This window comes from Hemicordylus capensis, chromosome 1 (genome assembly GCF_027244095.1).
Source record: "Hemicordylus capensis ecotype Gifberg chromosome 1, rHemCap1.1.pri, whole genome shotgun sequence".
Taxonomy (NCBI): domain Eukaryota; kingdom Metazoa; phylum Chordata; class Lepidosauria; order Squamata; family Cordylidae; genus Hemicordylus; species Hemicordylus capensis.
In genome coordinates, this window is record NC_069657.1 from 130,369,402 (window position 1) to 130,382,713 (window position 13,312).

Here is a 13,312-nt window from a genome sequence, read left to right on the forward strand (position 1 = left end):
GCTCTGTAATTTATGGCCCTATTGTGACTGTTTTTTAAACTTTTAATTAGATTTGTATGTTTATTTTCCAATTTAAAATGTTTATTGTGCAACTGCTTTATAGTTTTCAATTGTTTTAAATGCTTTGTAAACCACCTTGAGATTGTTTTAATAAAGGGCAGTATAAAAATTTAATGATACATACATTTATTGACAAATAACACACTGCATAACTGCTTTAGGGATCTGGAGTGCTGGGATAAGGTGAGTTCATGTCACAGGTGCCAGACTATTTGCATTGTCCACAGCCAGTTCCTATGACAAACAATTTTTCAGAGCTCAGTCCTGGAGAAGAAAATTAGAGATACATTTGACATGAATACGAAGGCCACTTCCAAATAGCCTCACTGAGAGATCTAGGGACTTCACTAGCACTGGTGGTCAGACACTGTAATGCCTTTTGTGAGCCCTGGACACCTCTCAAATGCAGGCACAAGAAGCTTGATAGGGACTTAACCCATCTTCCTGCTATTGTAAAAATACAAGGTCCTGACTGGGCTTAGTAAGGTTCCAGAATGGTACTTACCTGAGCCTCTGTCTGATGGAAGCAGCTCCACCAACCAGCTACAGACATAAAGACGACACAATAACAGCCAGTATCTTTACTGAATGGATTTATTGTTTTTGAACTAAAGTTGCTCACAGTTATTTAACAAGAGATACATCAGAAAGTTTTTTGTCCATTTTAACTGTTAAAGGATGTCAGTTTGTGTCCATATGTGTGTGAGTGTGTGTGTATGTGTGTGTGTGTGTGTGTGTGTGTGTGTGTTTGTGTCTTCAAAGTACAAAATAGGAAGGATAACAAGAGGTATTGCTTTCATTTATTCTTATGTCTTGTGTAAGTAATCTCCTTCCTGCTTGTACCATATGGGTTTTGTTGTATTATTAATATTATTAGTAGTATTTTGTATTGAAATCCCAGCCTTTTGTAGAGGTACAATGTAACAGAAGCATCAAAATCTATACACAAGGGAAGAGAAAAGAGGGGGGAGGGCTGAGGGTGGCAGAAGGGAAGCTTGGGGGGGGAGGGAAGGAGTAGGTGGAGGCAGAAAAGACAATGAAAGCAAAAGAGACTAATTTACAGCAATATCATGCAATTAAAACTGCCTCCAAACCTCTTGCATCCTCACCTCTCTCCATCCCCAGCCATCACCCTCCCAGTGTCTGACATGCACACAGCAATACAAGAGAAATGTTTCAGATTAGGAAAAAACAAAGAAAAAACACCCTCCCATTTTTGTGTCTTTTTTAAAAAAGTTCTTTTCTTCAAACCTATGTACAAGAAAAAAAAGGTCCAAGAAGGAGAGAAGAAGGGGGGAAAGCCCATAAAGAACGAAGATAAAAAGTAAAGAAAATATAAAAAGAAAGAAAAGCATGAAGGAGAAATTTAATACCATCATTAAAAAACTTGCAGTACAACATACACTCATAGGAACCCAACAAATAGCAATTGAAGATAATAAGAGAATCGAACACTAATACTAAATCTACATTTTAAAAATATCAGTGAAGGAGAATGTCTCCTGCTTTTTTTTCTTTTTCTTTTTTTTGGTCTTTTGACACAAATGATCATGGTTTTTAAAACCTTTGAATGTGGGCCAGATTAAGTTATACTTGATTGTGAAACAACTGGAGAGGGGAAAAAAACTTTACAAAAAATAGACAGACACAAAATAAAATCTGGAATATTGGTGAGAGGAACAAGTTAAATGGTCTTGTCATTCTTTTTTCCTCCTCCCCCCAAAACATAGGAATCAGTGTTACCTCTACACAGTAATGAAAGCAGAAGATATACCTAACAGCTTAAATTTTTAAATATATATATGCATCATAAATAATAATGACCTAATAATAATTTAAACACACATGAGAAACTTCCAGCCCACCCACCCACTTTTGAAAAAAAAAAAGTGTATAAAAATATCTTGCAATACTTTTAAAAGTTTACAGTAGCTTTGTGTTTAACTCGCCCATAGTGCTATCTCCTCCATATCTTGCTCAGATGAACTAAGTACCAGTGGTTGTACACACGCACGCACACACGGGAGAAAAAAAATACTCTTATGTTCTTTCTTTTGCATTTTAAAAATAACAACCCAAATAAATAAACAGATAAATAAATAAATAAATAAAAATTAAACCAGCAAATAAATAATACTGATATATCAATGCAGCGCTAACGACACAACAGTTGCATTCAAATGCACGATGCAGCACAGAATTCAGCTGGTGGAACAAAGTCCCAATGCAGAAGGAAAGAGGGCAGGAGGGAGTGGGTTGAGGAGAGGAGGAGAAAAAGCAGCAGCAGCGGTGGTAGCGGCAACAGTGCTTGGCAGCAGAAGATATTGTCCTCACACAGGTGGATTCTCATCCCTCCTCTTTGTTGCCGAAGGTTGCCTTTCCCCTAAGTATCATGTTCATATCTGTTTGATGTTCATTTTGTAGATTTCCCTAAGTTTATTTCCTGCCCCTCCAGCAGGTTGAAAAGAAGTTTTGAGATTATAAAAACGTAAACACAATTTGAAAAGGGATAGGGAAGGGAGAACAGGGACAGGGGAAAAAATATTTGAGGACAAACCCTCTGATGAAACTCCTTAATGTTGGATGAGAACACAGCTTGAATATGTCATATAACATTCCCCCCGCCCCCACTGTAGTCCGGATGTGCCAGTGGGGAAGTGTGTTGTCAAGGGCTAAAATGCCATTCCAGTAATTCCAGCTGTGCAGTTTCAAAACTGAGCAATTCTCCAGCGCACAGCACCAAAAGAAAAGTGTGTGTTGAGGGCGAGTGGAAGGGAGGAGACCCATTTCCTGCAGTGGGAGAGGGGAGGCTGGGAGTCCCCAAAAAGAACCAGTCCGTGGACAGTCTTACATCAGTGGCCTTCCGTGAACAAGTGTTCGCAGAGCACAGAAGGTGAAGCTGTTGGCTGACATGTTAACTTTTCGGGATAATTCCTGGTAGCAGAGTGGAAACAAGTGGTGGTGTCAGAAACACAGAAAGAACCGAACAAGAACAAAATGGGGAAGGGGAAGGGAGAAAAAAAAAGGAAACTCAGAAGGGTGTGGGGAGAGGAAACCAGGAGGGAAAAAAGCAACCCAAGATCTGCCGAACTGGGTTTGTCATCTGTGCTACTACCTTTTATTTTCTCGTTGCTCTTGTGTTTGTTTCAGAGATGTATATTATATCATATAAATATATATGCATGTGTGTGAGGGTGTGTGTGTGTGTATATATATATATGTATGTATGTGTGTGTGTATACACACACACATATACATACATACATACATAGTCATTCCTTCATACAAAAGTTGACTATAGACAGTTCTGTTGTAGCAATATATATACACATCCATCTATTTTAAAGGCTAGCTTGCTAAAGAATACTCATTCATTTGGGGGTTCTGTGTTTTTCATTTTAGTTATTGAATCTGTTCTTTTTTTCTTTTTTCTTTCTTTCTTTTTTATTATTAAAAATGCATTTATTTAAGGTTGGTCTTGTAGGCCGAGTGACGAGACCATCTTTGCCTTCTCTTTGCCAGCAGGATATTTAGTGTCTCCTCTAGACCCATAGTCATTAGCATCGGAATCGCTCCGCTTGCTGTTTGCGCTATGCTTGGTTGGCGTGCCGGGGGGATGGCTCACCTGCCCATTCTTCTCGTCTGAAAAAAGTTGTTTAATTACGTCAAAGAAGTTACTCAATGGGCTGCCTGGGTATACAAAACAGAGGAGACAAAAAGAAAAAGAAAACAAAGCAAGAGAGAGAGAGAAGAGAGAGAGAGAGAAGAGAGAGAGAGAACAAACAAACAAATGAACAATGGGGTTTTAAACGAGAAGAACGTGATGAGCGGTCCAGAGCCACGTGCATGGGTGTATGTGGAGGATGAAGACAATGAGCAGAAAAGGAAGAGCATCAGGATGGGAGCACTGCACTGCCTATGGATATGAAAGCCTGGGGTCAGGAATGCCATGTTTGGTAGTCTGAATTTGCACTGTACAGACAAGAGAAGAACTTTTGCCTAGAAGGGAAACTACACAGATTTAGACAGCGTGACATACTGAAGAATGTCATGATACATTTAGCATAGAGTTACTACACCTACATGAAATTCCTTGGAAATTATTATCCTGAATGAAGAAAGTGAAGAGTAATGCAGTCTCTGGCACTACAGTCCTAAGAACACTTCGTGGGAAGTCAGTCACATTCCAGTAGACCTACTGATTTCAATACACCTTATTTCTAAACACGGGTGCCTAAATTATCTTTTGCTTCAGTGCCTGAGTAATATCTCTTCGGCCTAACCCATAGCTACATACCGGTATATATACACATACAGAACTCTTTACATGCTGGCTCCTTAATTTCAAGGGGAGTAGTATTGTGTATTCAAAGGAATTAGAATACAAATCTGGTTCCTCCATCAAAATTATACATTAATCCTTATGGGTAGTAGCACCTTCTGTGTGCATTGGAGCTCCTGTGCCTATAAAACACAAAATATCTGGATCCGTCTTCAATTATGTTCATTCTCTGTGTGAATACCTTGTTCCAAACTTGAGAATGCTCATTGAATTTTCCCTGTTAGATTCTGTCATCTGCTGTAAGCAGATGTAAGTTCTAAATATAAGTGCTTGAACCTGCATGCATGCTAGCAGCAGAGGAACATCTGAAAAAGTACACAAGAGCACATGGAAAGGCAACTATCATCAGCTTGTGTGAAGTATGCACAGGTACTTTCTAGCTGTGTATCCCTGATCTATACAGGATGGATGGATGGAAAGATAGCTTTCATCTAGGAGAATACGAGAAGCTTCTGGAAAAATTTTCTGGGACTGGCTATATGTAACCCATCAGCAGAAAATAGAAATACTGAAATGATTTATCAGGATTAATTTGAACAAGGGATCACTTGAGCTCAGCTGTTTTACACACACACAAACACACACACTCTCTCTCTCACCCCAGGATATAGCTTGGAAAAGCTGCTGCAGCTCACACCACATTCTGGGTGAAGTTGCTGATAAGAATTCTATTTTGGGGTTTGGTTACAGGAAAGCGAGTTCCCCATTAAATTCTACTTCTCTGTAATCTTCTGTGCAATGTCTGAGCAGATATCCCAAGGAACATGGAGTATACTCATGAGCAAGTAATTTAAATTACTGTGTGGAGTAGCATTGTGATGCTTACTCAAGAGTAGATCCATAGGCAGCAAGGGCTCTAGTCTGCTTCTGTAAAACTGAGCTCCTCCCAGTCCTAAGAGAGAATCATTCTCTTAGAGGAACAAAATTTTCATATATTAACTTAAGTATAAGTAGATTCGAAATTGGTCACTAAACAGCACTGGAGTTCAAGCTAAATAAGAAACCTGGCTTGAAGGGAACTTTGCCCACATTACCCTCAGTTAGATGGCAACCTGAACTGAATGGCATTAGGACACAGCCATGAGGACTAACTTGTAACTACAGCATAACTTGGATACTCTTCATCTCTTATAAAAGAATATCTCCCATTCATTTCTGGTAACTCTTTCCTGTCTTTGTCATAGATGAAAGGCCTTTCCCTTTTGGCCATCTGTCTGCAAGCATCAAAATAAGTGTCAGGACAGTATAGTGTCAGGACAGTATACAGGACAGTATAGTACAGATGTAGAAATATCCATTCTTACAATTTTATTTTTATATTTATGGTAGGCACACAGCCTTCTCTGGTTTGTGAAACTTCCACATGCCTATAATTTCTCCAGCATTCTAGGTTGACAAGGCATAACAACATTGGCTGACATCTTGACTGATGCTGTGTATATGCTTCTAACAGTATGCATGCAGTGCTAACTCCTGTATAAGTACTTCTAAAAGAGCGCTTCTGGAGCGCAGGGAAAGCGTTGAATGTAGTCATGCTCTTGCACGAGAGCACTCGCCTTTCAGACATGCAGGGGCTAGTGTGGGGCTTAGTACTGTGCACACACTGTTGTTAGCAGCATTTGCAAGTCAGTCACTGGCTGCAATTAATTACAGAAAGGTCACTGAAGTGCAATGATTTCAGTGGACTTGTGCACTTAACTGTGTGCTGTAGCCACCACAGTTCAGAAAGGGCTTGCAATTATGTAGGTTAGAACTGATTTGAAAAGTGTAGAACCAAAGAATAAATATCTTCTGGAGGTACTGTGACCATAAGCAAATGAGATACAATTCGATTGCTGCCATTTCCTTGCCCCACGAGTAAGGATATCAGAATGGTAAACTTCCCAGAAATTTTGAAGAGACTGGAAATAATTCCTCTCTCTCATCTTTTCTTCACTTTATTTTAAAACACAACCCTGAAATCTTGCCCCCTCCCAAAAAAGTGTGTTAAATGTGGTCGAATCTTTGGCATAAAGATAAAACAAGCTTCCATGTGTTGTTATACCCCTAAGTCCATGCTAAAGAAGCTCAGAAAATGTACTGGATCCAGTATACATAAGGGGGTGGAGATCTGTACCCCAAGGACCTGTACATCAAGCAGGAAGCTGCATGCCTCTGGCTGCACTGGGTGCAGTGATCCCCTTGTTGAGAAAGAGGAGCTAGTGCAGATGTCCCATTACCTCTCCAACTTGGAAATCCCAATGCTCCTCCGCTGAGTAGCCTGGGTTTTTTACTCGGGCTAAAAATGAGGTAGGAGGGCGCACATGTCACCATGCGTCCCACCATCCTGTTGTGTGGGAACATGGACTGCTGGCAGCCCTGTTTGGGCTTCTGGCAGCCATTGCAGCCATAGAGGCTAGGGGAAAGAACGACCTGGCCTCTGGAATTTCTACAATGCATCACACTGCTCATGTGGTGCATTGTGGGATAGTTGAAGGCCATCCCTGGCCTCTAGATTGGTGTTCCACTTGCCACAGTGCCAATTGTGTGGTCATGCAAATGGTGGCATCTGGTGCACAACTGATCAGCAGATGGGGGAGGGATGCCTTCCCTCCAGCATTCCCCAATGCCAGGCAAATGGTCATGTGAATGACCTTCACGTATAATTAACGTCAGGAATTTAATACAACAAAATGTATTGTTTTGTTGTAATTTTGTTGTAAAAATTATAGCCAGTAGTGTAAATGGTTATTTTAAAATATTTAAAAAATCATGAAGGATAGGTCTGTAAATGGCTATTAGCAATAATGGCTAAACAGAATCTCCATATACAAGCCAAGATATCTTTGACTATCTAACACTGAACACAAACAGGAAAAGGCCACCAATCATGTTCTGCTTATGAATTTCCAAATGCAACAAGCTGGATGCTTTTGGTAACAAAAGACTCCGCTTGAGTGTCCTTTGGTCTGATCTAGCAAAGGAATCTAGCAAATGTCCCCTGCCTTTGAAGCTAGATGACTCAAATTGTTATTAAATGTAGGGCAGGCCATTTTCTGACCTGTACCCCCTGAAAATTTTGTTTGAAGCTTGTCCTTAATGCTAAGTAAAAAAGAACCACAAGACCTATAGGGAAAGCCCTGAATTGTCTGAAGTTATTTCTGAAATTTGAGCTGGTTCACTGGATTGGGTCCCAAGCAGAGGCTCTCTTACCCCTAGACTTCGGCCCCAAAGTCCAGGGCCTGCACTCACCCTGGGGCCCCCCAAATCTCTTTAGTCTGCCCTGGGTGGTGTGGTTTGTGCCCTCAAGAACCAAAGTGTACCAAACTCTTTTCTATCCTTTCCTCAACAAAATAACTGTGTAAACGTAAACTGAAAATATTTTGTTGATGTTCATGATCAACCAGTCCAATGAGACAGGAATTCTCTTTGGAGAAACTACTTTGGGGGAAAAAATCTCAAGTGAAGTCCCTTGGGGTTAAAACAAAACAAAACACAGTTCAACCAAGATCACAGCACACAGCACATTTGAAGATCTATACTCTGGCAGTGTGGGTGGCAAAGAAGCGGTTCTTTTCTACTTGCATTACTCCCGCAAATTCATGTCCAGTCTAGGGTTGGGAGAGGGGTATGTGCCCCCTCCCCCCTGAATTTGAACTTGGACCCATCAGTCACTCACTGTGATGTCTTCAATGACTTTTTTGTGGATAAAATCTCTTGTATTCAAGCCAAACTGGATACCACAGTTACTGTAGAGTCTACTGTGGAGGTAGCAATCTCTCTTATAGGATTAGATTGGATCACTTTCAGTTTGTGACTCCTGAGGATGTGGACAAACTGCTTTGGATGATACATCCTACAACCTGTTCTCTTGGCCCTTGACCAACTTGGTTTATTTTATCTGGTATTAATATTATCAGAGAGAGTCTGGTAAATATTATAAATGCTTCTCTGAGGGAGGGCAAGTTGCCCCCTTGTTTTAATAAGGCTATTATTAGATCTTATTTGAAGAAACTTGCATTGGATCCCTCAGATTTAGTTAATTACAGAACCATTTCCAATCTTCCATGGTTGGGCAAAGTATTGAGCAGGTAGTGGCCTCTCAGCTCCAAGAAGTTTTGGATGATACAGATTATCTAGACCCATTTCAAACTGGCTTTCAAACAGGCTATGGGTTGAGAATGCTTTTGTCAGCCTGATGGATAGTCTCCAATTGGCCACTGACAGAGGGAGTGTGACTCTGCTGATCTTTTTGGATCTCTTGGTGGCTTTCGATACCATCAACCATGGTTTTCACACAACACATAATCCACTTGTGAAATTCTCTGCCACAAGATGTGGTGACAGCCAACAACCTGGATGGCTTTAAGAGGGGTTTGGATAACTTCATGGAGGAGAGGTTTATCAATGGCTACTAGTTGGAGGGCTATAGGCCACCTCCAGCCTCAAAGGCAGGATGCCTCTGAGTAGCAGTTGCAGGGGAGTGACAGCATGGGAGAGGGCATGCCCTCAACTCTTGCCTGTAGGCTTCCAGCAGCATCTGGTGGGCCACTGTGAGAAACAGGATGCTGGACTAGATGGGCCTTGGGCCTGATCCAGCAGGGCTGTTCTTATGTTCTTAGCATATCCTTCTGGGTCGCCTGAGGGAGGTGGGATTGGATGGCACTGTTTTACAGTGCTTACAATTCCTGCCTCTCTGGTAGATTCCAGATGGTGTCACTTGGAGACTTCTGCTCTGCAAAGCAAGTACTAAAGGATGGCATTCCACAAGGCTCCATACTGTTTCCAATGCTCTTTAAAATCTACATGAAACTGCTGGGAGAGATCATCAGGAGGTTTGGTGCAGGGTGTTATCAATATGCTGATAACACCCAAATCTATTTCTCCATATTGAACTCATCAGGAAATGGCACGTCTCTAAATGACTGCCTAGAGGCAGTAATGGGCTGGATGATGGACAAACTGAAATTGAATCCAAATAAAACATAGGTACTGACTGTGAGGGGAAGGGGAGGTCAGAACTCGAGAGATGGTTTAGATCTGCCTGTAGCCCAGAAATTGCAGTTAGTACAGAATGTGGCAGCCAGACTGCTCTCTGGGACAACTCAAAGGGACCACATAACACCAGTTTTAAGGGAACTGCACTTTCTGCCGATATGTTTCCAGGTAAAATACAAAGTTCTGGTTATTACCTCTAAAGCCCTCAACGGCTTGAGTCCAGGGTACTTAAGAGAGCATCTTTTTTTGTCATAAACTCTGCCGCCTATTAAGATCATCTGGGAAGGTCTGGTTAAATCTGCCACCAGCTCATTTGGTGACGCCTCAGGACTGGGCTCTATGCCTGTCTCGAGGGCTTTGGAATACGTGTCCTGTCAAAATAAGAGCATCTCCATCTCTGATAGCTTTTAGAAAGACCCTCAAGAAACACTTGTTTTCTCAGGAGTTTAAATGAAAGTAATTTTAAATTGTTAAATTGTTTTTATTCCATGAAATTGTTTTAACTTCTTTATTCTGTAAAAATTGTTTTAACTCTCTTTTATATTTGTTGTGTTTTAAATTGTGTATACCACTTAGAGATACACATATCTTCAGATCTGGGGGCAACTGAAGCCTCTTTGCTCAATCTGGGAAGTGCTAGCTCAAGCAGGTTGTAGTAGAGATGCCCAGACTTAGCTCCATGGACAGCTAACTTCATTCCATGGGATTTTTTCATGAGTGAGGGGGATACTGGGGAAAATTCTCCTGTCCTGTGACCCTTTAGCTGTGATGGAGTTTTAATGGGTCTTTGGAAGCCACACAATTTTAATAGGTCTTTGGAAGGGGTAGAGAAATTAGGCTCAGAGGACACACACCAACTTCCAGATTTGAAGAGAAGCAAGGGAAGGGCTCCTTGCTTCCCTTTAAGATAACATTAGCTGGCAAGATGAGATCTTGACCTTGAGCAATTTAGTGGGGTATGACTACAATCTTTCCACAAGAAACAAGATTTGCCTGAACGCCTCAGCTGTCATCTTCCCTATCTTGAAGGACCCTTCACACTTCCTGTTTACTACAACTGGTGTGTCAGCCCGTGTTCCGAGGCCAATGTGAAATGTGAAGTGGTTTCTTAGTCAACATGCAAGTCAACATTGCCATTTTCCCCCCTGAGTTCTTGGAAGGTTTCCTCTCACTTAAACATTTGAGTGTGAGATTTGTTGTATACCGCCTCCTCCAAAGACTCTAGGCAGTGAACAACAAAAAATACCACCAACACCAACACTGCCAACAACAAAAATTAAAGGGCAAAAGCCTGGTGAAACAGGTAGGTCTTAAGAAGGGCCTTAAAAGCAACTAAGGAGGGGGATGAACGAATCAGGTGCGGGGGAAGAGTGTCCCAAAGAAGAGGGGCAGCCACAGACAAGGCCCTCCTACGGGTCCAGACACCACGCACGACACCAGGGCCTGGGACAATAAGGAGGGCCATTTAAAGGGATATGTAAATTGGCTCCAACTATCATGGCTGAGGATCCGAAAATCTGACCTACAGTATTCCTTGTGGAACTTAAACAGTGGCTGATTCCTAGACTAACACAGTGTTGATGGAGCAAACATGCAGCACTTGCTATTTGTCAATTTTCCTTTCCCTCTAAAAGACACTGCCCATGAAGCCTTCAGGGGCATAGGCTTTGGAGGGAAAAGGAGATTGGCGAAAATCACCTCTCCCCCATAACACATGCTGCATGTTTGCTGCACCAGTGTTTCATTAGCCTGCATATTGGCCAAGGAGAATAATTAAAATGTCAGGAATAACATTTTTAAAAAATGTTCTAGGTGGAATCTAAACTGCAGTATGACGATGGCAAGAAAATGCTTTCCCTCCCAATACAATGAAGGTGCTTAAAACTTAATGATATTAAGAATTTTGTTGTCAATAGTGTGCTGGTCTAGGTCAGAATAATATGTCAGTTGTTAATTCTAATTGTTTAAAGTGAAGGGATATATAGAACATGAGGATATATTCTCCTAAACATCTTAACTAACAGCCACTGACAGTCCTGTCAAGTTTTAATTTGCTTCATGTTGAGAGGAGGTTGTTTGCTTGCTTGCTTGGACTTCTAGTCTTATTTACATAGCCATCCTCAGGTATCAACCACTCAACAGACTTTAACATTACATTTACTTACAAAATCGGGGGTAATTTAAAGCCTTGAAAATGAAAAGTGAAGGAAATAAAGAGCCTCTGGCTACCCTTATCTTAAGATAAATGAAAATGTAAAGAATCTATATAATTAATTCCTGTAAAGGGGATGTGTGGGGATGTGGCAAGCTCCATGCCCACTGAAGCCACGACCAATGGCGGGCCCAGAGGGAGTGATACGTGCAAGGGTGGGAGGGAGGAGCACGTGCCAGGAGCTGGTTGGGGTGGCGGGCAAGAGTATGATGGGCAGCGGGAGGAGGACAGGCGGCGGGCAAAGCCCCGCCGCCCCGAGGATGAGGATGGTGAGGCGGAGGGAGGCAGCAGCGCCACCCTGAGGAGGAGTGCAAGAGGACAGCGGGCAGCAGGAGGAGGACGGGCGGCGGGCAAAGCACCACCACCTCAAGGAGGAGAATAGGGAGGCAGCAGCGGCGGGACAGCCTGGCCCTTACCCTTGGGGTGAGACAGCAGCAGCATGTGAATAGTGGGGGACAGCTGGGCCCAACTAGAGGCACAGATACTCTGACCCCAGGTCCACTAGTATTGAAGTTAATAGTTGTTGAGGTAACAGAGCTGGTCAGAGTCACAGAAAGCACTAGGTGACCCAGGAAAACTCAGAAATAGTCAACAAGGAGGTGCAGCTCAAGTATTCTGGTCTCTAAGAGACCATGGAATAAGGGGACAGGTTCATGTGTGGATCGGTAACTGGACAAGAATCAGAGACTAGGAATAAATGGACAGTTTTCTCAATGGAGGTAGGTAGGAAGTGGGGTCCCCCAGGGATTGGTACCAGGACCAGTGATCTTTAACTTGTTCATAAATGATCTAGAAGTTGGGGTGATCAGCAAAGTGGACAAATTTGCAGATGACACTGAACTATTCAGGGTAGTGAAATCCACAATGGATTGTGAGGAGGTGCAAAAAGATGTCTCCAAACTGGGGGAGTGGGCAACAAAATGGCAGATGAGGTTCAGTGTAAGCAAGTGTAAAGTGATGCACATTGCGGCAAAAAACACCAACTTCACATATAAACTGTTAGGATCTGAGCTGTTGGTGACTGACCAGAAGAGGGATCTTCGGGTTGTGCAGGACAGCTCATTGAAAGTGTCGACTCAGTGCTCAGCAGCTGTGAAAAAGGCTAATTCCATGCTAGGAGTCATTAGGAAGGGGACTGAAAAGAAAAATGCTAATATTATAATGCCCTTATACAAATCTATGGTGTGGCTGTATCTGGAGTAATGCATACAGCTTTGGTCATCGTATCTTAAGAAGGATATTGTAGAACTGGGAAAGGTGCAGAAGAGGGCAACCAAGATAATCAGGGGCCTGGAGCACCTTCCTTATGAGGCTAGGCTACAGCATCTGGGGCTTGGAAAAAAGGTGACTAATGGGAGACATGATCGTGGTGTTTAAAATTATGCATGGGGTGGAGAGGGTGGACAGAGACAAATTTTTCTCCCTCTCTCACAACACTAGAACCAGGGGTCACCCCATGAAATTGAAGGTCAGGAAATTTAGGACCGACAAGAGGAAGTACTTTTTCACACAGTGCATAATTAATCTATGGAATTTTTTGCCATGGGATGTGGAGATCGCCACCAGCCTGGATGGCTTTAAAAGGGGATTAGACAGATTCATGGTGAACAGTTCTATCAGTGGCTACCAGTCTGGTGGCTGTGGGCCATCTCCAGCCTCAGAGGCACAATGCTTCTCAATACCAATTGCTGGGGAGCAACAGCAGGCGAGAGGGCATGTAC

General features: G+C 42.3%; 1 protein-coding gene across 16 annotated transcripts in view; it reads right to left on the reverse strand.

The window, feature by feature from the left end:
• Positions 1 to 204: 204 nt before the first annotated feature.
• The window catches only part of BRSK2 (BR serine/threonine kinase 2), a 731,324-nt gene continuing 718,216 nt past the window's right edge, over positions 205 to 13,312 (reverse strand). For 12 of the 16 annotated variants that reach the window (XM_053285866.1, XM_053285867.1, XM_053285863.1 and 9 more), the window contains one exon: positions 3,001 to 3,702. In XM_053285866.1, coding sequence (XP_053141841.1) covers positions 3,527 to 3,702 — 176 coding nt within the window. In that variant the 3' untranslated portion in view covers positions 3,001 to 3,526. The other 4 variants (XM_053285871.1, XM_053285864.1, XM_053285865.1 and 1 more) reach the window with 3 other exon arrangements.